Source organism: Gordionus sp. m RMFG-2023, chromosome 1 (assembly GCF_954871325.1).
Source record: "Gordionus sp. m RMFG-2023 chromosome 1, tfGorSpeb1-WG-v2, whole genome shotgun sequence".
Taxonomy (NCBI): Eukaryota; Metazoa; Nematomorpha; class Gordioida; order Chordodea; family Parachordodidae; genus Gordionus; species Gordionus sp. m RMFG-2023.
Genome location: NC_088775.1, coordinates 81,940,533 through 81,967,593, shown reverse-complemented (window position 1 = coordinate 81,967,593; position 27,061 = coordinate 81,940,533). Strand labels below are relative to the sequence as shown.

Sequence of the window (27,061 nt, the reverse complement as noted above, 5' to 3'; positions counted from 1 at the left end):
AACCCTTATTTAATGTCATATTGCAATCAATATAATTTATTTATAATAAGAAATGTTTTTTAAAAAGAAGGCAGTTTATTTTTATTATACTATTTTTTTCGCGATATTTATAAATATAATCTTTGTATAAAATTAAATATTTAACTTAATATGATAATATTATTGGTATTTTTATAATATAAAATCAACGAACATTAATTTAAAACATCAAAATGATAAGCACAAAATAATCAAAATACTAATGTATTTAAAAAAAAATTCATAGTATTGCTATAAACCAAATTAACAAACTAAAATTTATTCATGATGTCCATAAAAATTTTCAAAAATATTTAAATTAGCTTTGAGTTAGTATTTATAAGTATTATTTGCTTATATATATATTGACATAATCGATAATATAATCTATTAGGTTTATATTGTATAAAGGGCTATATAAAATTATTCTAAACTATCACAAAAAAAATAATAGCATTCGTAACACTACAATCTCGTGCATTTATATGAAGAAAAAAAATGTGATATATATTATATAAAGTTACCAAATATAAATTTCACAATTTATGTTTTCTAAGTTCGTGAGTTGTAAGAACCCTCTGATCAATCGTTACGTCTCTGATATTGAAATAGAGCGCCATATCGGCTATGAGCTTAAGATTTTGCTTGATCTCGAGATATTTGATCGTATCCCGTATCCACCCATCGGCAAATATTCTAGGCTGCCCTTCGAGTAGGTTAAGTAGTCTTACGGCAGACATCAAATCCCTCTTTTCCGTCACGTAATATTCTGCCAATGCTATAATTTCGAAGGTATCCCCTTTAAAACTGGTTTTTTTACCTTCATGAGCTGGTACATCTTCAGTATTTTCGATTACGACGTTTAGGTTGGCGTGACTTAAATCAAAATGACCGGAGTGTTGGGATGAAGTATCTTCGAGCCTGAAAATGTTGCCTTTCCTATCCCTTATGGATGGGGTGACGACCAGAAAGGATTGGAGGTAAGAAAAAAAATAACGCAATAGGGAGGAATTGGGGTCCTTGATCATAGCGACCCTCCTACAAACCCTTTTAACGTTCGAAAATCGTTCGGTCAAGCATTTTAGAGTGTATACGTCGTTATTGGGTTCCATCTTCAAAATATTATTTGTTTCAATATTTAAAAAAAGGTATTTATTTTAATAACATGTGGCGTCCGTATTCTGGTTTGGGTTCAGAAATGTCTTCAATCCAATTAATAAACTTCACCTTTAAAAGCCCAAGCCAAATTATAAATGCATTTGGCAGATATAAAAATAAAAATGATCATCAACAACATTGCTCACATCCTAACACTAAAAGGAGTGGTAAAAACACATTCAGAGCACTATCTTTTATTTTATTCTCAAAAAAATGATTTAGAAATATTTCTTAAATTCAAGGTTTTTTTTAAAAAAAAAAATAAGAATAAAAATAGCTAAATAAGCCAATTCTCAGATAACAATTCATATATATTTTATAGTATTCTATAACTAACCCCTTCAAACTTGGAAAAGGATACGGCTATCGTATTTAGAAGCATGGTATCAGAATTTAAGTCTTCGTTTTTGTGATCCGCTTTAAGCGAAGGTAATATGTTGGGCAAGTTGTGGCGCAAATGATCCGAAATAAATTGAAAAGGTATTCTTTCCGTAAAAACGTCGTTATTTTCGAAAGATTCGTCTAAATTGGTTTTCTCCTGATATCCCTCTAAAAGTTGCATGAGTGATGCGCAAACGACCCACAGTTTTGAGATATTGAGGAAATCCGTTCGGGCTTGAAACGTTCCTGAGGTAAAATTATAAATAGTTTGGTAAAACATCGATTTGTAGAATATAAACTAATTTGAGGGAAAGAAAATGGTTTTCTAATTTATTTATTTTTTTAAAAAAATAAACTATCTATGGCTCCTTCGATTCCTGTCATCTTCGCCAAATATTCCATTCTTAATGATCGATTTTTTTCTTCCTCTTTATTCATAAGATCCTAATTGTGTTTTTTTTAAATTATAAATAAAATTTTTGGCAAAACTAGATGCTAGGAAATTTTCTTAAAAAAACTTAAAAACGTATTTTTATTTTAAAATCATTGTTTTCGTTTTTTGAAAGTTCATTATAATATTTTTGTTTGTTTCCAAGTCTAAAAACCCTATTAAGCAAAGCAGCAAAACTAAGACCGTATTCATAATAGGATCCGATCCGAATTAATAAGAATTAAAAAAAACTTAAATATTCCAAAATTTATACTTCAACACGGATTTCGTTGATCTTCAGTAATTCTTCCCTTTGCTGATTTAGTAGTTTGGCTACTTCGTCTCTATGTGAGGAACTTTGTTTGGATAAATTAGTACGTAATTTATTTTCGAAATCCGTTTGTATTCGAAATATCTTCGCAGGAGAGAGAACCAAAAAAAATATATATTTATTTAATTGTGGTTTTCATTTAAAAGTAAATATATTTAGGCTATCATATTATTATTATTAAATAGTTTATTTTATTTTTATTTGACAAGAATGATATATAAATTCAGTATATCGAAAAATAGTATTTTATATTTAATAAACAGCATGATGGAGTTTAAATAGTGCGATCTAATTGAGCGTTTTCGATAATAAAATAAAAGCAAACCTGCTTGCGTTTTTATTAACGTTTATAAATTATTTTTCAATTTGTACGATACCATGTAAAATGCATTGTGCGGGTTTTGCGTTACGAAACGCAAAGGCTCAATTAGGTTGCACTTTTTTAAAAAATAATCAAAATCAAATGCTACAAAAATAAAGAGCAGTGGTCATTGCGTAGTTTAAAACATTTGCGTTAATTTTAAATAACGTGAAGGATTAATCAGCCTGATCTTTCTAAATTTTGAAACCAAACTTTTTTAAAAAAAATGCTTTATATTCTTTTCAAATTTTAAGTAAGTTATCAATAAGCGGTTAAAATTATCTTAAGGATTATTATTTTGAATGACTTGATCTAAAAATAATAATTTAATAATCATTGATAAAATAAATAAAATTACAATAAGTAGAAATTTGAGATAAACAACTGATGAAAAGCTAAAGAACGCAAATTATTTTGTGATCATTTTTCATCAAAAATCGAAGCAAGGAATTTTAGCACTCATATAATAATTTATGTTAAGAGTTATACAATGACTAATCTTAATTTTAAATTTTAATGTTAGGTGCAAATTATATTGGGCTAAAAAGTCATTGATTAACAGCTGATTGATATAAAAACTATCAAATAATCATCTTTTTTATTTATTAATATTAATTCTTAAATTATTATAATGATTGCAAATTAAATAAATCCATTCCCCGATGTATAAAATTTAGCTAATTTTCCCAAATAAAAAAAAGCAGTAAAACTTTACTTCTCTACGGTTATCATTATTCCATTTAGTTTGCTCTTTTTCAATCATGACATGTAATTCCTGGCCAAATTCTTTCCTCAATTTTTGTTGTTGTTCAATTAAAGATGTAGTTAGTTGTTCTAAAGATTCGGCCTAAAAACAATTTTTTTTAAGCTTTCAATTTTAAATAAAAGTTAAATATATCGTAGGCTTAAAGCATTTTTTTTTTAAAAAAGGAGAATTTATTGTATATTTTATATAGGAAATCACAATGCAATAATGCAAATAAATGATCATTCTAGATTATAATTTAACATTTGTTTATATATAAAAAAATATAGTATTGAATAATTCATTTATCGAAAAAAAAGCATTTTGCAAAATACTGGATAACACATAATAGCTCATTAGTTCCGGAAGGCGACGTCCTTAGATCTCTATTACACTATATTTAAAAAAATCATTTTTAGCCCAATCCACTATCTTTTTAAGAGATTTAACATATCGTGATATTATTCTTTGGTTGGGGGGGGGGGGGGGTGTTCTAATTAGTGATCTGCATCTGCCTAATTTTTCAAACACGGCCCGGCCCAAATTTTTTTTTAAAAATTTGACCAGCCGATCCAGAAAAATATTTGTCAGCCAGGCACGGCCAGAATTTATTTAAATATAGAAAAATTTAATATTATTTTTGATTTTAAAAAAAATATTAGCGCCTTGTTTTTGCAAGAATTTTAAGATATTATTTATTTATTCGACAAAATGTAATAATATCATAATTAAAAATATAGGCCCGAACCAAAATTATTTTATTAAAAAATAGACCCTGCCGGTTCGGGCCGTGATTTACAGATCTATAGTTCTAATTCCAAGTTAATCATTTTTTTACATGAAATCGATTTTTTTAAAAAATGAAGTATTATATAAAAAAATATTTTAAATTAATTATTAAAGTTTTTTCCTCCCTTGTAAAGGGGCTGAGATATCTCTAATGAATAATTATTTAATCTTATCAATTTTTGAGCAAAAATGGAGTGGAGGTGGAGGGTAGAACTCTAATAATTAGGGCTGTAAATACTGATTTTTCAGGTAAGCGGAAAATAATTCTCCGGAAAAAAATTCCCGGAAAAAAAATCCCCGGAAATTAATCCCTGGAAAATAAATTCCCGGAAAATTAATTCCCCGGAAATTAATTCCCCGGAAAAAAAATACCCGGAAAATAATTCCCCGGAAAAAAATTCCCCAGAGTAAATAATTCTCCGGAAAAAAAATCCCCGGAATAAAATTCCCCTGGAAAATAATTCCCCGGAAAAAATTTCCCCACTATACATTGAATTGCTAATGCATTGCTAAACTGCATTGCTAAAAGGCAATCAATCATTATCAATTATAAATCAATCAAAAATTTATTACGTATATTTTTTTAATGATAATTTTTTAAACTTTTTTTAAAATATATTTAAATCATTTTTTTATTATAAATGAAGAATACTGATTAAATGATATAGTATATAATTTTATTTTTATTTAATATCATTAATAAGAAATTTATTTTTCTAGCTTATTAAAACGATCGTCCCTCTAATTCGTATGAAAATTTAGGAAATAGGTTTTTTGTCGTAATTGCAATAGTTCGTTCCCAAAAAAAAGCCAATTTGCAATAGTTCGTTCCCAAAGTAGTTTGTTCCCAAAATAATTATGAAAATCCAAGAGATTAATGCTAAATCGCAACAATTATCAATAAGAAAATTGGAAATTAAAGTATATATTATTTAATTTGCATATAATAATTAATTTTTTTAGAAAACTAGTAAAAATAAAGATTGCATAATTTATGCAGGATATGATTATATCTTCCATAAATATGGAAAGAACGCTATATATTACACATGCAGAAGAAGATGTGGAGGAAGAGCTAAATTTAGTAATACTGAATTTAGTATCACTGTAAAACATTTAGAAACATGCAAGCCAATTCAAAGTAAATAGTTATAAATATTTTACCATATATTATCCAATTAATATTCCAATTTAGATGATTCTCTAAGTCTAACCTCTGACTTTCAAGGTCCATCTATAAAACTCCCTGTTCAAGGTAAATAATTGTGATTTATAAATTATTTTAAATACTCAAATTATAGGTATAAATATTTTACCATATATTATCCAATTAATATTCCAATTTAGATGATTCTCTAAGTCTAACCTCTGACTTTCAAGGTCCATCTATGAAACTCCCTGTTCAAGGTAAATAATTGTGATTTATAAATTATTTTAAATACTCAAATTATAGGTATAAATATCTTACCATATATTATCCAATTAATATTCCAATTTAGATGATTCTCTAAGTCTAATCTCTGACTTTCAAGGTCCATCTATGAAACTCCCTGTTCAAGGTAAATAATTGTGATTTATATTATCTTATATGCTCAAATTTTTATTTCTTTAAGACTCTGATTGCCCTAAGAAAAGATATATATCGATATCAACACAAAGTGATTTTTATAGCTAAATATTTCATATAAATATATTTTAGCTGACAATGCTCTATTAATGGACGCCTCTACACAGACATATATATCATTATTTTCACCAAGTATAAAAAATTAAAAACTTAATTACTGAATCATGTGTATTTATATTATAGCATCAAATGTATGCACTGCAGAATGCCAAAGTAAAATATCATATATATATTTACAATAATTTTTTAAAGCTCTTAATCTACAAGTTTTGGACATCACAAATAGTCCAAGTAAATTTCAATTATATATTTGTGCTATCAATTTTTTAACAAAGTTATGAACCCAGAGGTAATGGAAGAAATAGATGCCCATAACAGAATTATCAATAGTCCAAGTAAATAGTATCTTATGGATATTTATATCATTTTTAAACATAGCTATCATTCAAAACAATCAATATAGTTTTATAACATCAAAAAACAACAAAAAAATGATATATTATAACAAATATTTATACAGCCATGATTTCGGCGACCTATATTACAAATGCCGAAAGAATACTTGTAAGGGTAGGGGTAAATTTGGGTCACATTTTACTGTGACCCAAACACATAACCACCTCGATGACGAGGAGTATTACCACTTTCTTGTAACAATAAATCTTCTAAAAGACCAAATAAATATAGATACTCATTTGAGTATTCTAAAAATTTATCAAAAAGTCATGAGGACAAGAAAATTAGATTTATATTGTATAAATCATCCAAAGACTTTGCCAACATTTTTGGCGGTGAAATCTATAATGGGTCGAGTTGTTCAGTCAACTAGACCTTCATTCCCTATAAATAATTCCAGTATTATTTTACATGATGAACACAAATTAACAATTGATCGGAGACAGTTTTTATTTTTTAATAGTGAAGATAATAAAATATTTATTTTTACAACTTATAAACTTTTATCACGCCTATGTTTGGCTGAAAAAATTTTTTTAGACGGTACTTTTAATGCCTCTCCTAAATTATTTAAACAATTTTATACTTTCTCTATTTTAATTAATCATACTTTAATTATTTGTGCTATATTTTATTGCCAGATAAATATAAAAATACTTATTTAAATATGTTTTTATTATTAAAAAATCATTGTTTATCTTTAGGGTTATTTTTTTCCCCCCGTTTTGCCACTATTGATTTTGAAATTGGCGTATACTTAGCCCTTAAAGTTGTTTTTCGCACTATTATAGTTAAGGGCTGTTATTTCCACTTCTGTCAGTGCGTTATTAGGCGCATTCAAGATAGTCATCTAACCCGACTATTTAGACAAAATATTGAAATAAAAAAATTTTTTCGAATTATAATGGCCATTCCTTTTTTGTTAGAAAGGGATGTGCAATTTTTAATTAACGATCTTCGGCGACAAGCTGAAGTTTTTAGAATAAATTCAATACATGATTTTTTAAACTATTTTGAAAATACTTGGATTAATTTTAATGCAAAATTTAAATATCAAATGTGGAATACATTTGATATTAGGGGCGTGAGGACGAATAACCATGTGGAAGGGTTTCATCGTTCATTAAGGGAATACATTCCTTATTCGCATCCTAATATTTATCTCTTTATTGACACCATAAAAATTATAGAACAAGATATGGACTTGAAATTAATCCAATTAGATGATGGCAGAAAGGTTACGGAAAGAAAAAAAAATATATTGTATATTAGACGATAAAATTAAGGAAAATATAATACTATACTGTGGAGGTTTTTTTACCCCTATAGAATATTTGGAGAAAATATCAAAATTTTTATATTCAAAAAAATCAAATCACTCTAATTTTTCTGCCATTGTCTAACTATATTGTTTTATATTGTCAATAAAGGATAACATTACTATTAATCCGAGTATTTATAGTCGGATTTGACAGAGGTGGTATACGTCATTTTCAAAATTTATAGTTTTTAATTTTTTTTTACATATACCTTATCATATTGTTTCGTCATCGACATTTTATTTATATAGTTAACACGCACTAAACCATTTTTAATAAATTTCCATACCATGTTTTAATCATATTAGCGCTATACTAATATGTTAACTTATTATAATCGCAATGGAAATATATTATTTTTAATATTGTTTACAAAATATATATTATATATTTAAAATTTTTTATGACATAAATAATAAATAAATCCCTAAAATTATTATTACTACTTTATGTTCATTCTTAAATAAGTTGAATTTTCTTACCAGGTAAAAGCATGCCACTTAAATTTTAGAGTACTTATGATAAACTTCAATATTTATATAGTTTCAAAGCAGTGACGAAGCGTCAAATTCACTACTAGGGAAGCAATAGAATTTTTATTTTTAGTCAAACCATAAAAAGATTAAAATATATAAATAAGTATAATTCGTTTTTGTTTTTGAGTAAAATGATCAAACACAGAATTATAATAGTTATTGCTAGATTTTAAATTTTTTAATAACTTTTTTTCAATCGAAGTCAAAAATATTTTTATCTTGTACTCAGTATCTTTTTGAAATTTTTAATAAGTATGATTTGAATATAATGGGAAATTTTTTATAAATATAATACTGCAATACCTTCATCAGCTCCAATTGAAAGGTTATTTAGTTTTGGCACAATGTTAAGTATGCCGAAACGGCAAAAGTCCAATTATAAATATTTGAAAAATTTGATTATCTTATAAAATAATGAATTTATTTTAAATACTCTTTTGCAAATTAATATTTCAACTCCCATTAAAAATACTAGTCTCCCTTCATCTATGCTAAGAATGGGCTAATACTAATATTAAAATACCTGATTATTATAATCAACTCATCATTAGATATTTTAGTAATTATTGTAAATATTCATTCTTATTATATGAATGTTATGTTCTTCACAAATAAATAATAAAAACTGTATTTTACAAACTATTCTAATTTAATTGGTAATGATAATTTAGAAGTATAAAAGATACAAGTATCTTTTATCTTGTATCTTTTTGATATTTTGAAAAAGATATATCTAAGATTCATTTTTTCACAAAGTATCTGTATCTAGATTCTTTTTCCGGATGACCTGCCCAACGGGTATTGTTTATAATTAATAGGCGTCATGTCTAAGCAAGGATTTATAAATTCCTTTGCATGATAAGAATATCTTTCACAATCTTGAACTGATATCTATAGATAATGGGGAAAAAAATGATATTTATATCTTTTTCTATATATGAGTTTAATATTATATATATATTTTTTTATTATATTAGTCTTAATATTTTTATAATATATATTAATTTAAATTATATGCTCATACATATAACATAAAATTTGCATCTAAATATTTTTATTTTTTAGATAAAAAGGCGTTAAATAAAAGTATATCAAAATGTATCTTAAAAAGTATCTATAAACAGATACCTTTGAAATAGTATATAGATGCATATACTTTTTATACAACTCTGATAATCATAATAAATTTTCAATAACATAATTACAATTATTAAACATTAATTAAGTAAGGAAAAAAAATATAATAAAAAAAATAAGAATTTTTTTATTTTGCTTCGTCACTGATTTAAAGATATATTTATAGTATAATCATGCTGTCTGTTATATATTAATAGATCTAGAAGAGTTTTCTAAAATATTGTAAATTATCTGCAATTTATAATATATTATCTTAATTAATTAAATTTTTTATCTATTATTAATATAAAATATGATCATATATTTTATATACAATTATTATAATATTAATTGTATATAATCTATATTAATTACCATTTAGCAATTTACATTTATATTTAATTTTATTTAAAATAAAAAGTATATTTTAATTTATTTGTCTAATCTGTTACATCATTTCAAAATTATACAAATATTAAAATCGCTTCAAATATATTTGTGGCCATTTTAGGTCATTTGACGTTTTTTCATAAATGTTCATACGATCTGGCGGACCCTAACCATTAAAACAAATATACATTTTATTTAATTTTAAAAATTAACAAATATATATCCGTAAGAGGGCGTTATATGTTTGAATATGTATCATTTTAGGAAACCGGAATGATGATTGGATAGCACTTTTTTTATATTTGGGTATATATATACATATGAAAAACCTAAAAATTAAAAATTTTTTTTAGGTTTCTTTGATGTTTAATGAGTAGGTTTAGAATAGTAAAACAATGGAAATTTTTTAAAGTAAATATTGCTGGCGTTATTTATCAAAATCTCTTCATTTTTGTTTTATACGTGTATATTTACGTGCTAAGCATTATTCTAAATAATATTTTGAAAATAATTTGATTTGACCGATTGCCGAGTTCAAAACCGACCACTTATTAAATATTTGATTGATCAAATTTGCTATTAAGATAAATTGAAAAATGTTGATTTTTGTTTTATGTATCTATAAATACGTATAAAACATAATTCCAAAAAATATTTTAAAAATATCGTGATTTGACCCGAAAACCGACCGAATGACCAAATACTGCATTGCTGGCGTTATCCATGGAAAAATCTTTATTTTTGTATTATACGCGTATATATATACGTGCTAAGCATTATCCTAAAAAATATTTTGAAAATAATTTGATTTGACTGATTGCCGAGCTCAAAACCCCACTTACTAAATATTCGATTGATAAAATTTACTAGTAATATGATTCGAAAAATGTTCATTTTTTGTTTTATATATCTATAATTACGAGTAAAACATATACGAGTCGGTTATCCGCCAAACCACGATATTTTTAAAATATTTTTTGGGATTATGTTTTATATGTATTTATAGATATATAAAACAAAAATGAACAATTTTCAAATTATATTACTAGTAAATTTGAATCTAGGAAAATAATTCCCCGGAAAAAAAATCCCGTGACCCGGATCTGCTCTGCAGTATTTAATTAAATAGAAATGTTTTTTAAAGTCAAATTTCTTCGAGGATTTGAGATTTTAAATAATAAAACGAAAGTTAAATAAATCTAGTTCACCTTTACACACTTTCATCAACTTTTAGGTATTTATTGAAAAATTATTTTTACACAAATTTTAATCATTTTTTTAGAAATATGGTAAAAGGCTTTTCACAGTTTACTGACTCTTAAATAGCGCCCCTTTTTGTTTTTACAAGGATAAGCTATTAAATAATATAATTTTATAAATTTTGTGGCTAAATAGGAAATTAGCAATTCAATCTGATACCCTCTATTTGATAAATATTATTTTACTGAAGTATTTACCTACTTTAAGAATTTAACTGACTGAATACAAAATCACTATAAAACTTGCAAAATTATATTTTTTACTGCCCAATTTTAATTAAATACTGCCAAAAGTAATGAAAAATGCTGACCACTTTAATCAAAATACATCCAGAGGTGATTATCAGCAGTGAGTATTATATTTTTCTAATCTAACAATTATTATTTTGCTTATGAATTTTTTTCAAAAGTTACAGAAAAGAAATAATTATAATTTTATTAAATGATATATAGAATAATAAATTATATTATTAAAAAGAAACAATTCTAGAACGTATATGTTCTCCAATTGAAGAGAGAAAATTGGGCAAGTCCCTTCTCTCTTCTAAATAATCAATGCATAAATTTTTTAAAATAGTTTGTTTCGTTGCATAAATACGATTTTTTTTGGGAGTGTATGTCCCAATATTCCATTGGCCGATTTTTCCCATATCAACCGCTATTTCCATCCTTATTTTTTCGAGTAGTTCCCATATCTTCGGTTTTTTGTTGCCTACAATATGCTTAAATCGGTTATTCCATCCTTCACGTACATTGTTTGTTCGATTTTCCCCAGCAATCGTAACATTGAACACATTCCATGTTTCTGGTGGGAACAATGGCTCTACTTGCCTTTGAGAGTTTTTCCCATGTCTCAATTCTCCATTCACATAATTTTTATCAAAATAAAACAATAATTCTTTGTTTTCATCCGATACAATGATTTTTAAATACTCCATACCTCGTTTGACATCGTGTATAGGTAAGAATGCTAATCCATCGATCATAGCTGCAAATAAGCATAACATTGGATCATTCCGATATGATGATTCTAACCCCAATTCCTGAATCTTTCTATGAGTTGATTGAGTTAGATGATAAAAACATCCTTGGATGTTGATATCTCTACCTAAAAGTTGAAAAAATATAGATTAAAATTATTGTATAGGTTTTATTTAATATTTATGTCTTTATCAATTTTTATTAATTGTACTGTGTGACAAGAAAAATGGGAGAAAAAATAAATAAAAACAAGTTTTGGTGCAGAATTTGACATTGAGTTCGAATTCGTTTTCTAAGTTTTCCCTTCACGTCAAGTTTTAAAAATATTATCGTATAAAGGCAACTTTTCGAAATCTCAAAAATGGTAATACGGATATATTTTAAAAGGTATCAAATGAAAATCCCTGAAAATTGGTGATAGTGTTAGATTTATATTTCCTTATAAATTTATTAATTTTTATAATTTTTTATCGATTGCTTTTTGAGAAAAATGGTAAAGAATTTCGTTCTGGGGGGTCTTAAGTTTTCAATTTAAATTCCCGGCAAGAATCGTATAAATATGTTGGCGGACTACTGCTGGAGTATCTTTTTTGAAAATAAATCATCAACTTCATATTCGCGGAAATATATTTAGATTTACCATTAAATGTTTTTAAATTCGATAAATTTTATGTTATTGTTTAATTTGTTTTAAATTCAATAAATTTATTGTATATTACAAGTTAAATCCTATATAATAATGAAGGAGGGGGTGAGACAACGGACCGATAAAAGGTTTATTAAAAGTAAAATATGAGATAGGTTAGCTTAGCATAATATATTTATTTAAATATGAGAAATGTAACTATTTCATTTAAAATAAATTGTTTGGGAATCGTACCTTGTGCAGTGTAGCGAAGAGAACGAAAGCTACAATAAATATATTAAATGTAAGCTATATTAAAAAAGAATCTAGAAAAATAATTCCCCGGAAAAAAAATCTCCGTTTTTAAGATAATTAAAATTACAAAATTAGGAGAAAAAATTCCCTATAAATAAATCAACGAAATAATAATTCTCAAATAAAATATTTAAAAATTTTGATAAAATTAATTCTGAAGAATTATTAGGATTATGTTTTATACGTATTTATAGATATATAAAACGAAAATCAACATTTTTCAAATTATATTCCTAATAAATTTGGTCAATCGAATATTTAGTGAGTGATCGGTTTTGAGCTCGGCAATCGGTCAAATCAAATTATTTTCAAAATATTTTTTAGAATAATGCTTAGCACGTAAATATACACGTATAAAACAAAAATGAAGAGATTTTGATAAATAACGCCAGCAATATTTACTTTAAAAAATTTCCATTGTTTTACTATTCTAAACCTACTCATTAAACATCAAAGAAACCTAAAAAAAATTTTTAATTTTTAGGTTTTTCATATGTATATATATACCCAAATATAAAAAAAATGCTATCCAATCATCATTCCGGTTTCCTAAAATGATACATATTAAAACATATAACGCCCTCTTACGGATATATATTTGTTAATTTTTAAAATTGAATAAAATGTATATTTGTTTTAATAAGCTAGAAAAATAAATTTCTTATTAATAATATTAAATAAAAATAAAATTATATACTATATCATTTAATCAGTATTCTTCATTTATAATAAAAAAATGATTTAAATATAATTTAAAAAAAATTTAAAAAATTATCATTAAAAAAATATACGTAATAAATTTTTGATTGATTTATAGTTGATAATGATTGATTGCCTTTTAGCAATGCAGTTTAGCAATGCATTAGCAATTCAATCTATAGTGGGGAAATTTTTTCCGGGGAATTATTTTCCAGGGGAATTTTATTCCGGGGATTTTTTTTCCGGAGAATTATTTACCTGGGAATTATTTTCTGAGGAATTTTTTTCCGGGGAATTATTATCCTGGGGATTTATTTTCCGGGGAATTATTTTCCGGGATTCATTTTACCAAAACAATCAAATAAAGGAATATCACTTCTTGAAGTTTGTATTACCCTTTCAAAGCGAAAAAGGAGAAATAAAATTGATTTTACTTAATATAAAGCATTTTTTAATTGAAAAATTTGTTTTACACAAGTATCATTTTATTTCTCTTTTTCTCTGTCCCAAATTCAAGCAATTACGTATGTAGTAAGGGACAGATCGCAAGATGACGGAAAACTATATAAAAGATTATATTAAATTACAAGAGGCTCAGGAAGTAAATGAAATACCATCGACCAGTCAAATTACGACTGTTGTTAAACAAACTGAATCGTTTTATGACAAATGGGGCGATGGTAATTCTGGTAATATGTCAATACCCGATGATGAATATTATAATTACATAAATAAAAAAATAGATGAAACATTTAAGGTGGATAATTTGTTAGAGTGGTGGGCGGCTCATCAAAGCGAATTCTGCTTTAAGTGCAAGCTGTGAGCGGAATTTTTCCACTACTGGGAGAATTCTTGAAGAAAGAATAAGTAATCTTCAACCTGAAAAGGTAGATATGCTTCTCTTTCTTCGTGATAGTTTGTGAATTTTTAATATCTTTCTTGAGTATAGGGTTTCGTCAATCATGCTGGTTTTTTACTTAGCAAACTGTCAAATATTTATTGCATTTATTATATTTACCTTGAGTCAAGAAAGTTTTTAATCCAACATTTTTCATTATTTTTTTTACAATATTATATAATACAATTATCTTCTTTTGTTAAAAATTTATATTATAAAATAAATTATATTAATATTGTGCAATTAGATTATATTTTCAAAATACTATTTATTATACATGCATTTTTTTAAATAGCGATTTATTTAATTTATAAATTAAATAGTAAATTAAATACAATATATTATATTCTCAAAATATTTTCCATTTTTATAAATTAAATATTAGTTTTATTTTTTTTAAATGTAATATAAAATATAGTATATGACAAATATTATTACCATTTTTATGAATATTAGTTTTATTTTTATAAATGCAATATAAAATATAGTATATGCTCAAAATATCCATTTTTATAAATAACAGTTTTATAATTTTTATAAATTCAATATAATATTCTCAAAATATTAGCTTTTTACATGTATTTTTTAAATAATAAGCGATAATACTCGCTGAAAAATATGGTAAAATACCTCATAGGTTAATTTTTGTATATACCAGGTCGAATATAATTTTAAAAAATATCCGGGCCGGGCCTTAAATTTTTAAATCCGGGCCGGGCCTTAAATTTTTAAATCCGGGCCGTAAAAAATTTTTTTTTTAAATATCCGGGCCGGGCCTAAAAAATTTAAAACCGGGCCAGGCCGGGCCGTGCAAATGGTACCTCTGCAGGTCTCTGATATAGATAAAAAAAAATATTATAATTATATAAAATAAATATACATAACATAAAATAACAAAAAAAAAAGAAAAGTAAAAATATCGGGTCGGTTTTTTGAAGGTATCGGTCCGATCCAATATTTTTGGAAAACGCTAAGTATCGGTGCCGATCCTATATTTAATATCGGCACAGCTACTAAAAATCACGTAGTGAAATGTTGTAATATATGGAATTGAAAAAGCTTCACTTTGGAACTGGAACCAAGACAAATCTAGGAGCCAGAACCTAAAACCTACTTTTATAATTTATCAGAGACCTGCAGAGGTACCATTTGCATGGCCCAGCCCGGATTTTTTTTAAATATATTATATTTATTTTTAATTTTTATAACTAATAATATTTTGTTTTAAAATATAAAGCCCGGCCCAGGTATTTTTTTGAAAAATTTTTAGGCCTAACCCAGGTATATTTAAACAAATTAAAATACTGCCCGGTCTCGGTACACGGGCAGGGCTTGCGGGTCTCTGAAATTTATAGAATTCATGAATTACTTCTAATAAAAACGTGAGTATAGTTTACATATCGTCAAAGGAGTATTATAATGTTCCATACACTTTTTGCAAAATGCATTTTTTTTTTCGATAAATCAATCCTTTAGTAAAGTATTCTTCCATTCCATATCACCAATAAAAAACTCATAAAATATAGAATAATCCTTTACTCTCCTAACCAAAATACAAGAGATATTTTAAATGCTCTCCTGAAAAATTCTAAAAAAAAGAAATCGACGCTATATTTATTGTTTAAAATGTTGTGTGAATCATTTTATAGCGTCTAAATTATTATAAAAGTTTGGAACCCTCTGAACCGCATCAAATTTTGAAAGCGGAACCCTAACCCTATTTTGTCCTGGTTTAAAAACTCTGCTTAAAATAATAACGTTTCTTCAAAAGTGGTAAATTTAATTTTTTTTAGAAATTTAGGTAATAAACGATTTGAAGTGCAAAATGAATGAAAAAATTACCTTTTGCTTTGCTAATTCTTTTTGAAAAAGATTGATTTTCTTGTGTGCATGAATCAATAGGGTATTAAGGTCGTCTTTAGTGTAGTCTGTTCCTTGATATATTATTTATTTTTTTTATTAAATATTCAGGTGAAGAAAATTACGTCCAAAGCTGATTTACTTTTGGTAAGCAATATAAAAAAATATATAATCAAATTTAAAGATCCACTGGACTGATCATAAAGTCCATAATATCATTTAGAGATCACTCTGGTACAAAGGCAGAAGTCTATTTCTAGGTAGAATGAAATCATTAATAGATCCTAGGTTAAACAAGTTCAGATGAAAACAGTGATTTAAAATTGTTGGTAATACTTTTTTTTTAAATCAAACTTGTTTCTTGTTCAATTCCACTAAAATCATTTCCATTCTAGTTTAAGACATCTTTAAAACATAGTAAAAAGCATAGTGAAAAGACTGATCCTCATTTGGTCTAAAGTGTTTAGCCCAATGCTTATGAAAAGTAAATCTGCTTTTGGCAAAATATAAAAATTTTCTATAAATAAAATATTAAAAAATATTAATTTTTTTTTTAAAAAAAAACCATATAAAGTCCATTTTCCTATCTCAAATTTTGGATATAGACTTTGTAATTCTTTTCTAAATTGTTCTTTGGCATCATCCAACAAAGTCTTGTAATTAAGAAATATCCTGGCATTACTCTCTATTTCTCTTGCCTATTATATTTTTTTAGAATTAAATTTGTAAATGTGTTAATGCATAATTATTTTTAAGGCTGTGCCGATATTAAATATCGGATCGGATCGGTCCCGATATTTGGCGTTTTTCAAAAATATCGGATCGGCCCGATACCTGTAAAAAACCTGATCCGATCCGATCCTTTTACTAAAAATGCAATTCTTATAAAACTTTTGAGTAATGAAACTGAATTATTATTTTTTAATAAAAAAAATTTTTTTAAAATATTTTAAAAAAAAATAAATTTTTTCGAATTTCTATTTTACATTAATAATATTTTATAATATGGCTGTGCCGATCCACATATTTTTTACCGATCCGATCCGATATTTTCCGATATTGGTTCAAACCCGATCCGATACCGATCCGATATTTATATTAATTTTTTACCACCCCTCTTTGAACCAAATGTAATTAATAAATCAATATATTTTATGCATAAAAGAATTATGCATAATTTAATTTTTTTATTTCAACAATAATTTTAAAAAAAATATATAATAATATATCCATTTTATGTTGGTTTATAAAATTGTAATATTTAATATATAAAATTATAATATATTAGATTTTTTTAAATAAATATAAGAGCCTCTAGATTTTTAGGCAATAGGCTTCTACGATGAGGACTATCAATATCCCCTGCCATACTGAAGGCAGACTCAGATGGGACACTTGTAGCTGGAGGAGCCAAAAATTTACGTGCAAGTGTTGATAAAGTTGGAAATTTTACAGCATTAACTCTCCAATATTCAAGTGGATTCACTGGGGATATAATATTAATATCATCAATGTTATTCGAGTTTTCTAAATAAATAACACAAATATAAAATTAGCATTTATAAAATAGTGGGTTTCATACAAACCCAATCTTTTGTTGATTTTGAAAAATCACCCAAACAAATGGGTCAATCATAGCCCAACCAAGCAATATTTAAATTAATATGAAAAATATGTTGTTATACTTTCTATATATAAAGATTCTTTTAAATATTCCTTGATTTCTATTAGGTATGGCAGGTCATCATTTACATTACTATCGATTTCATTTATTACTAGTTTTTCTTTGATTTTCAATTTATAAGCATCCCTTAAATTAAATTTGCATTTTTTAATGTTATGTGGAACATTTTTCTCATTGTCATTACCTAAGTTAACAATAAAATCTAAATTTATTTTAAAAAATATAAAACCTGGCGAATCTTTATTAGAAATTGGAAGTTGAACATTATCATCACCTTTAAAAAAAGACTCACATGCAGTCCTGAGCTTTTCTATGTATGATATGTTTTTTGGCAAAAAGAAATCCTTATATCGAGGATCAAGTAATGTTGCGACAACATAATTGTCATCATCATAAATATCAAAAAACCGAGTTGTTAATTGATTATTAGTGGTATTCTTCATAGTCTGCACACCTCTATCTGTGTCCCCATTAATTGTTAATTCACTTTTCAGAATTTCAACAAAGTGTATAACATTGCTAATTGAACATGATTCCGTACTTATTTCTTTTGTTACTCTCTGAATTGGTTCAAGAACATCAATTACCCTTTCTGCTAATTCCCATTCATATAATGAGAGATTTCCCAAATTAGGATTATCGATAATGAACAGCTGTACCGCCCTTTTTTGTTCTATCAATCTTTCGAGCATATAATAGGTAGAATCCCAACGGGTGGGCACATCCTGGATTAATTTGTGCTGGGCTAGACTTAATCGAATTTGGATTTCTTTTAGACAATTTTGTGCAATAGAAGAATGTTTAAAGTGTCCTACTATTTTTCTAACCCGGGCAAGCATGTCAATAATAGATCTCTGTGATAAAATTGCTGCCTGTGCAACCAATTGCAAACTATGTGCAAAACAAGAAACGCTTTGAAATTTCCCATTTTTCATGGCCAAAGTTATATTGGGTGCATTATCTCTAATGATTAGGTGTATTTTATTTTTCTTTATACCCCAATAATTAATAATTTCATCTAAAATTTGAGCAATATTTATTGCTGTATGCGACTCATTAAATGTTTTAACATTTAGAACTCTATTAATTTGTTGAAAATTTTGGTTTATATAGTGGCATGTTAATGAGATGTGAGAATCGCCACCTGAATTTCTAGTCCATATATCTACCGTAAAGGATAAAAAAGAATCGTCAACCAAAATTTCTTTACGAATTTTTTCGGAGAGTTTTTCATATATATCCGGAATAACTCCTTGCGAAAAATACTTTCTATTGGGAATTTTGTAATTTGGACATAAATGATGTAAAAGCCTTTTAAAGCCTATATCCTCCAAGATAGAAATCGGCTGGTGGTCACACGCTATCATTTCCCCTATAAATTTAGAAATTATTATTGATTTAGGATCAGAATGTTTCCAAATATTAGTTTTATTAAGAATGGCTGATATTGTTGGCTGACTTTCAGGGCTCTTTTTTTTAAAATTTGATTTGTTTTTTTTTCTAATATTTCTCGTTCTTTTTGTGATAGCTCTTCGAATTTCTTTTGATGGCAACGCTTCAGATGTTTCCTAATGTTAGTTGTATTGAACGAATTTTTCAGTATTCCTCCCCGTGAAATTAGAATTCCGCAGATGACGCATTTTGCAAAATTACCTTCATCTTTATCAAAATATTTCCATAATTCAGAAACCATATTTAAAATAATTTTTATTTAAAGTATAAATAATAAAATTGGTGTTATTTTTTTAAAAAATTAAAAATAAATAAAACTTTGGGTGTTCCTTTCTATTTTTATAAAAAAACTTGTAAAATCTATTTAAAAAAATAAATAACATTTGCATTGTTTAAAAAAAAATTATTTATAAAATATTATTAATGTAAAATAGAAACTCGAAAAAATTTATTTTTTTTTTAAATATTTTAAAAAAATTTTTTTTATTAAAAAATAATAATTCAAAGTTTCATTACTTCAAAAGTTTTATAAGAATTGCATTTTTAGTAAAAGGATCGGATCGGATCGGGTTTTTTACAGGTATCGGGCCGATCCGATATTTTTGAAAAACGCCAAATATCGGGACCGATTCGATATTTAATATCGGCACAGCCCTATTTTATAAATAATTTTTTTTTAAACAATGCAAATGTTATTTATTTTTTTAAATAGATTTTACAAGTTTTTTTATAAAAATAGAAAGGAACACCCAAAGTTTTATTTATTTTTAATTTTTTAAAAAAATAACACCAATTTTATTATTTATACTTTAAATAAAAATTATTTTAAATATGGTTTCTGAATTATGGAAATATTTTGATAAAGATGAAGGTAATTTTGCAAAATGCGTCATCTGCGGAATTCTAATTTCACGGGGAGGAATACTGAAAAATTCGTTCAATACAACTAACATTAGGAAACATCTGAAGCGTTGCCATCAAAAGGAATTCGAAGAGCTATCACAAAAAGAACGAGAAATATTAGAAAAAAAAACAAATCAAATTTTTAAAAAAAAGAGCCCTGAAAGTCAGCCAACAATATCAGCCATTCTTAATAAAACTAATATTTGGAAACATTCTGATCCTAAATCAATAATAATTTCTAAATTTATAGGGGAAATGATAGCGTGTGACCACCAGCCGATTTCTATCTTGGAGGATATAGGCTTTAAAAGGCTTTTACATCATTTATGTCCAAATTACAAAATTCCCAATAGAAAGTATTTTTCGCAAGGAGTTATTCCGGATATATATGAAAAACTCTCCGAAAAAATTCGTAAAGAAATTTTGGTTGACGATTCTTTTTTATCCTTTACGGCAGATATATGGACTAGAAATTCAGGTGGCGATTCTCACATCTCATTAACATGCTACTATATAAACCAAAATTTTCAACAAATTAATAGAGTTCTAAATGTTAAAACATTTAATGAGTCGCATACAGCAATAAATATTGCTCAAATTTTAGATGAAATTATTAATTATTGGGGTATAAAGAAAAATAAAATACACCTAATCATTAGAGATAATGCACCCAATATAACTTTGGCCATGAAAAATGGGAAATTTCAAAGCGTTTCTTGTTTTGCACATAGTTTGCAATTGGTTGCACAGGCAGCAATTTTATCACAGAGATCTATTATTGACATGCTTGCCCGAGTTAGAAAAATAGTAAAACACTTTAAACATTCTTCTATTGCACAAAATTGTCTAAAAGAAATCCAAATTCGATTAAGTCTAGCCCAGCACAAATTAATCCAGGATGTGCCCACCCGTTGGGATTCTACCTATTATATGCTCGAAAGATTGATAGAACAAAAAAAGGCGGTACAGCTGTTCATTATCGATAATCCTAATTTGGGATGGCATCTATGAATGGCTGCACCAGTCCTATCACTAGGACTTTATTTGGTCCTTTTCGAATTTGTGCTGACCTAAAGATCTCGCTCTAATAAACGATTACCCATTATTAGTGTTTATTATATTAATAGGGGTGAGCGTTTATTTTTTGATTATAGGGGGTTGATTAAGAAATTCGAAATTTTCTATATTAAGGGGTATGCGAGCGGTAAGACAAGCTGTTTCTTACGAGTTAATTATAAGATTTATTTTTTTACTAATAGGATTAGTGGTGATAAGTTATGAGTTTGAAGAATTTATAACTTAAATATATACTATATCTATTAGTTTCCTTTTTGATCTGTTCATTAGCTGAGATAAATCGAACTCCTTTTGATTTAATGGAAGGTGAATCCGAGTTGGTGTCATACCATTAATAATCAATTAACAACTCGGTTTTTTGATATTTATGATGATGACAATTATGTTGTCGCAACATTACTTGATCCTCGATATAAGGATTTCTTTTTGCCAAAAAACATATCATACATAGAAAATCTCAGGACTGCATGTGAGTCTTTTTTTAAAGGTGATGATAATGTTCAACTTCCAATTTCTAATAAAGATTCGCCAGGTTTTATATTTTTTAAAATAAATTTAGATTTTATTGTTAACTTAGGTAATGACAATGAGAAAAATGTTCCACATAACATTAAAAAATGCAAATTTAATTTAAGGGATGCTTATAAATTGAAAATCAAAGAAAAACTAGTAATAAATGAAATCGATAGTAATGTAAATGATGACCTGCCATACCTAATAGAAATCAAGGAATATTTAAAAGAATCTTTATATATAGAAAGTATAACAACATATTTTTCATATTAATTTAAATATTGCTTGGTTGGGCTATGATTGACCCTTTTGTTTGGGTGATTTTTCAAAATCAACAAAAGATTGGGTTTGTATGAAACCCACTATTTTATAAATGCTAATTTTATATTTGTGTTATTTATTTAGAAAACTTGAATAACATTGATGATATTGATATTATATCCCCAGTGAATCCACTTGAATATTGGAGAGTTAATGCTGTAAAATATCCAACTTTATCAACACTTGCACGTAAATTTTTGGCTCCTCCAGCAACAAGTGTCCCATCTGAGTCTGCCTTCAGTATGGCAGGGGATATTGATAGTCCTCATCGTAGAAGCCTATTGCCTAAAAATCTAGAGGCTCTTATATTTATTTTAAAAAATCTAATATATTATAATTTTATATATTAAATATTACAATTTTATAAACCAACATAAAATGGATATATTATTATATATATTTTTTTAAATTATTGTTGAAATAAAAAAATTAAATTATGCATAATTCTTTTATGCATAAAAAATATTGATTTATTAATTACATTGGGGTGGTGAAAAATTAATATAAATATCGGATCGGTATCGGTATCGAATCGGGTTTGAACCAACGGAAAATATCGGATCGGATCGGTGAAAAATATGTGGATCGGCACAGCCCTAATTATTTTATCAAATAAATTTTACTTCTTTTTGATAATCTTCAAAATTTTTAATTGTTTCATCTAAAATAAGTTGATACTTATTTAATTTAGCATCATCTTTAGTACTATTTTTATTTTCTTTGAATATATTTTGAAATTGAAGAATTTCAGCTCTTTTTATATAAAATATTTTATATATAAATTTTTAAAGCAATTACTTAACAGAATTTATTGCCTTTTCCTTTAATTTAGATATGTCAGATTTTTTATCCTGCATCTTGCCAAGTTCTTTCCATTTAAGTTTTTCTTCTTCAATCTTTTTTATATTAGACATTAAAATTATTAAGCCATTATTTACTTCATCAGTGTTTTCCATTAGATTTTTTAAGGTATCTATCTGATGTTTAACATGATTTATATATTCCTTAATTATATTATTAGCCAGATGAATTTTTTCATCAATATTAATCATTGCTTGTTCTAATGCTTTATATATATCTGTATAATTAAATTTATGAATTAATAATGACAACAGAAAAGTATTGACCTGCATCAACATTATATATTGGCTTTAATTGTCTTAAATCCTCCAAAATTGGTTCATTTTCTTAAATAAATTATTTAAGCCTGTTTTAAATAAAATACTTTTTTCCTGTAGCTGTTCTTGTTTATCATTATGATCTATATGTTTAGAAGTTTGAGGCTTAAATGGAAGAACTTCCATTGTTTGTTTAAAAGTTTCATCAATTTTATTTTCAACAATATCTTTTTTTTTGCCAACATAATTTATTGCAGATGTGATTTTTTTGCTTATTTGATTATTTAGGTCACCGACCTGTTTAATTACCCCTTGTTTTTTTTTACTTAATATAATATATATATATATATGCTTCAGCAATTTATATACTCTTTATCAGATGATCCTAATATATAATCAAAAATTGTTTGAGTGAATGGAATCGTATTTTCAATTTGTTTGCGAGTTTCTGGTTCATAATATGAGTAAATTAAAACACCTGATGTGGATATTAATCCTAATGCAGTTAATGTTTTTATATAAGGAAATTTTTTTCTGAAAGGAAAATTTATATAAAATTTATTATATTTAATAACTTTTTTGGAGTGTAGGAACAAAGTTTGTATCGTGTTATATAGATTATTGACGGATATTTTTTGATTACTTTTATCATCAACATATGTTGAGGTCGCTCAGGATAGAATTACAACAATATTATAAAGTAATTCAGAGATGATATCAGACAATTGATATTCAATAATTGACAGATTTATTACTTTTTAAATGTATTGCTAAGCAGCGTCTACATGGCCGGGGGGGGGGGGGGAGGAGACAAATGCCTCCAAAATATATTAGCATTTTTGGGGGTAGGTATCGATTTTAAGGGGTTGATATTAATTTTTTGGGGGTAGGCATTATTTTTTTGGGGGTAGGTATTGATTTTTGGTGGGTAATTTTTGATTTGAATTATAATCTTTTTTTAATCCATTAATTGATACGATTATGATGGTTATCGTTTGATTTTCTGAAAAATGTCAATTAAAGTAAAGATATTTGTCAATTAATAAATAATATAAATTTTCTTTGTCAACGATTTTCATTTAGCATTTTATCAAGTTAATATTTACACATTTCCTATTTGGTACTTTTCTTAGAGGTTAATATATTTATATTATGTTTTATAATAAATTTATAGATTTTAGCAGGATAAATTTTAGGTAATTTTTTGAGTCATGCATAAAAACATATATCAGCAATCAAAGAATAATAAAAAACATAATATGTAAAAAATTATATTATAATAATTATTTCTTTCTAGATGCCAAGTAACAAAACCATATTTAAAGTTAAGTGCAATATTAAAAATTGCAAAACTTCTAAAATAAGAAGTGACAAGATACATGAACATTATAAACATAAACATCCTCATGTCAAGCCAGCTGATATGAAATTTACAAAGGTAGCCATCAAAAGAGATAATAATAATTGGGTATCTTTAAATTGTGATATTCCATATAATATCACAAATGGAGTTGAAACATAGTTGCAAAAAAAAGATAATAACATCTTACTTCCAAAAAGTAATATTTTTATTTATTATTGTAAAACTATAAATTTGTTAATTAATAGAAACTGATTTAAAATTTTACCAGAATAATATTAATATTAAAGTAGTCAGGGTATAGAGAAAATAAATTATATATATTATTATTTAATGTTTTTTAACTGTTTATCACACTATTTTTATATCTATATATACTTTATAAAGTTCAATTTAACAATATGTTTAATAAGTTAATAATAATAGTTTAAAACCAAAGTATTAAAAAAACTTATTAAGTTAATATAATGTAGTAAAATAAGGTAATGTTAATTTCTAGGAATTTTTAAATTTAAATCTTTTCATCTTTAATTGAATTAAGACTTCAAATTCTTTTACTTTTTTAAATATAAATCTTATAAAATATGATTTGGAATCAACTATTTTCAAAATGTTATCTGTGTGAGTTTCATCCCCTTTATTTACATTATGTGTTATATTAGGTATGTTTATTATCATTGGATTATTTAGCTATTAGAATTTCTTTAGATAATATACTTTCATCATGAATTTCACAATTTTATTTATACTTAATATTGTTTTTATTTTTATAGTCATTATAATATTGTTTTATGATTTCTTCATGTGATCGCAGTTTTATATTAATCTGCATCTATCATGCCTATGAATCTTTCAAGTATATTTTAAAAATGTTTTTACATGATCTAACAAAGTCATATTGATGTTTATGATTATTGCGTTCAAAATATGTGAATTCCCTTTGTATTTTACATTCACTTGTGCTTGACCTATTACTTGTATCATCTTTCCATTGTAACCTGATAACTTTATGTTGGACTTCATAATATTTTTAATACCTGTTTTCTCAATCATGTATTCATGTAGAATTAAAACATTTATTAAAAACTTAATTATAATGTAGTTAAAAAAAATTATCATTTGCCTAAAAATTTATTAAAAATATAGTTATCATAAGGAAAGAAATTAAACTCCTCTTTATTTATAGAAAATCTCAGTTATTGAAGATTCACAAATTGTATTATCTCCTCATCCAATCCCCAGTTCCAGTGAGGTGTTTACTTTGTATGATGAGGTATTTAATTTAAATACGAATTATATGATAACTTTTGAAAGAAATAAATTATGATTATGAGGTTAATTAAATATTTCCAACCTTTATTAAAAACTTAATTATAATGTAGTTAAGAATAAAATGACCATTTGACTAAAATTTTATTAAAAATATAGTTTTTCATAAGTAAACAAATTATACTCTTTATAGCAAATCTCCAATATTGAAGATTCACAAATTGTATTATCTTCTCATCCAATCCCCAGTTCCAGTGAGGCGCTTACTTTGCATGATAAGGTATTTAATTTAAATACGAATTATATGATAACTTTTGAAGAAAATAAATTAGGACATTTAAATATTTCCAACATTTATTGATTAACTTAATTATAATGTAGCTAAGAATAAAATGACCATTTGGCTGAAATTATATTAAAAATAGATTTTCATAAGTAAACAAATTATACTCTTTATTTCAAATCTCCAATATTGAAGATTCACAAATTGTATTATCTCCTCATCCAATCCCCGGTTCTAGTGAGGCACTTACTTTGCATGAGGCATTATATTTAAATAAAATTTATATAATGACTTTTGAAGGGAATAAATTATGAGGATATTCAAAGTCCAAGTCTTATTCAGCTATACAAAAAAAATGAACCAAATGACCCTTTTCACTTTATATTATTTAGGATGACAAATATTTTGATAAATTTCATAATTGCTGTAGGCCCTTGTCAGCCATGTACAAATAAATTTCAATATCCTGTTACTAACAAGAGGTTTTAAATAATATTTATTTTCATTAATTTTTACCCATCCATTATTTCTATACCAATATATTTTTTTTTACTTTTTAAACAGGAGCATGAATATAACCTATTATAGAAAGGTTAATATAGATGGTTCCCTCAACCCCAGAAATTGGCTATCTTATAGCACTACTTTAGACAAAGTCTTTTGTCTATATTGTATTATGTTTGGTGGCCCTAAGTCCAATACTTTTTGGACTCAACATGGGGTAAATAATTGGAAAAACATAAAGCGTGACTTAGAGAGACACGAAGCATCTTCTCTTCATAAAGAG

At 26.0% G+C, this 27,061-nt stretch overlaps 2 protein-coding genes and 1 long non-coding RNA gene across 3 annotated transcripts; 2 read left to right on the top strand and 1 right to left on the bottom strand.

Moving 5' to 3' along the window:
- Positions 1 to 273: 273 nt before the first annotated feature.
- On the bottom strand, positions 274 to 24,044 carry LOC135931437 (MICOS complex subunit MIC60-1-like). Its single transcript, XM_065468544.1, has 14 exons — positions 23,938 to 24,044; positions 23,732 to 23,896; positions 23,470 to 23,687; positions 23,372 to 23,431; positions 23,183 to 23,322; positions 23,043 to 23,140; positions 22,868 to 22,997; positions 16,860 to 16,992; positions 16,277 to 16,368; positions 3,395 to 3,526; positions 2,262 to 2,402; positions 1,914 to 2,001; positions 1,514 to 1,803; positions 274 to 1,130 (listed from the first exon to the last, which is right to left on the bottom strand). The coding sequence occupies exons 1-14, from the start codon at positions 24,018 to 24,020 to the stop codon at positions 555 to 557; spliced, it is 2,346 nt and encodes a 781-aa protein (XP_065324616.1). The 5' UTR covers positions 24,021 to 24,044; the 3' UTR covers positions 274 to 554.
- Positions 5,007 to 6,961, top strand: LOC135922397 (uncharacterized). The gene is made up of 11 exons (XM_065456780.1): positions 5,007 to 5,134; positions 5,177 to 5,354; positions 5,409 to 5,468; positions 5,561 to 5,620; positions 5,713 to 5,772; positions 5,827 to 5,871; positions 5,913 to 5,972; positions 6,024 to 6,053; positions 6,093 to 6,131; positions 6,176 to 6,235; positions 6,279 to 6,961. The coding sequence occupies exons 1-11, from the start codon at positions 5,072 to 5,074 to the stop codon at positions 6,959 to 6,961; spliced, it is 1,338 nt and encodes a 445-aa protein (XP_065312852.1). The 5' UTR covers positions 5,007 to 5,071.
- Positions 24,045 to 24,412: 368 nt separating the features above from the next.
- Positions 24,413 to 24,797, top strand: LOC135931214 (uncharacterized). Its single transcript, XR_010572970.1, has 3 exons — positions 24,413 to 24,497; positions 24,537 to 24,558; positions 24,660 to 24,797. It is a non-coding gene; the product is annotated as an uncharacterized LOC135931214 (long non-coding RNA).
- The last annotated feature ends 2,264 nt before the right edge of the window (positions 24,798 to 27,061 follow it).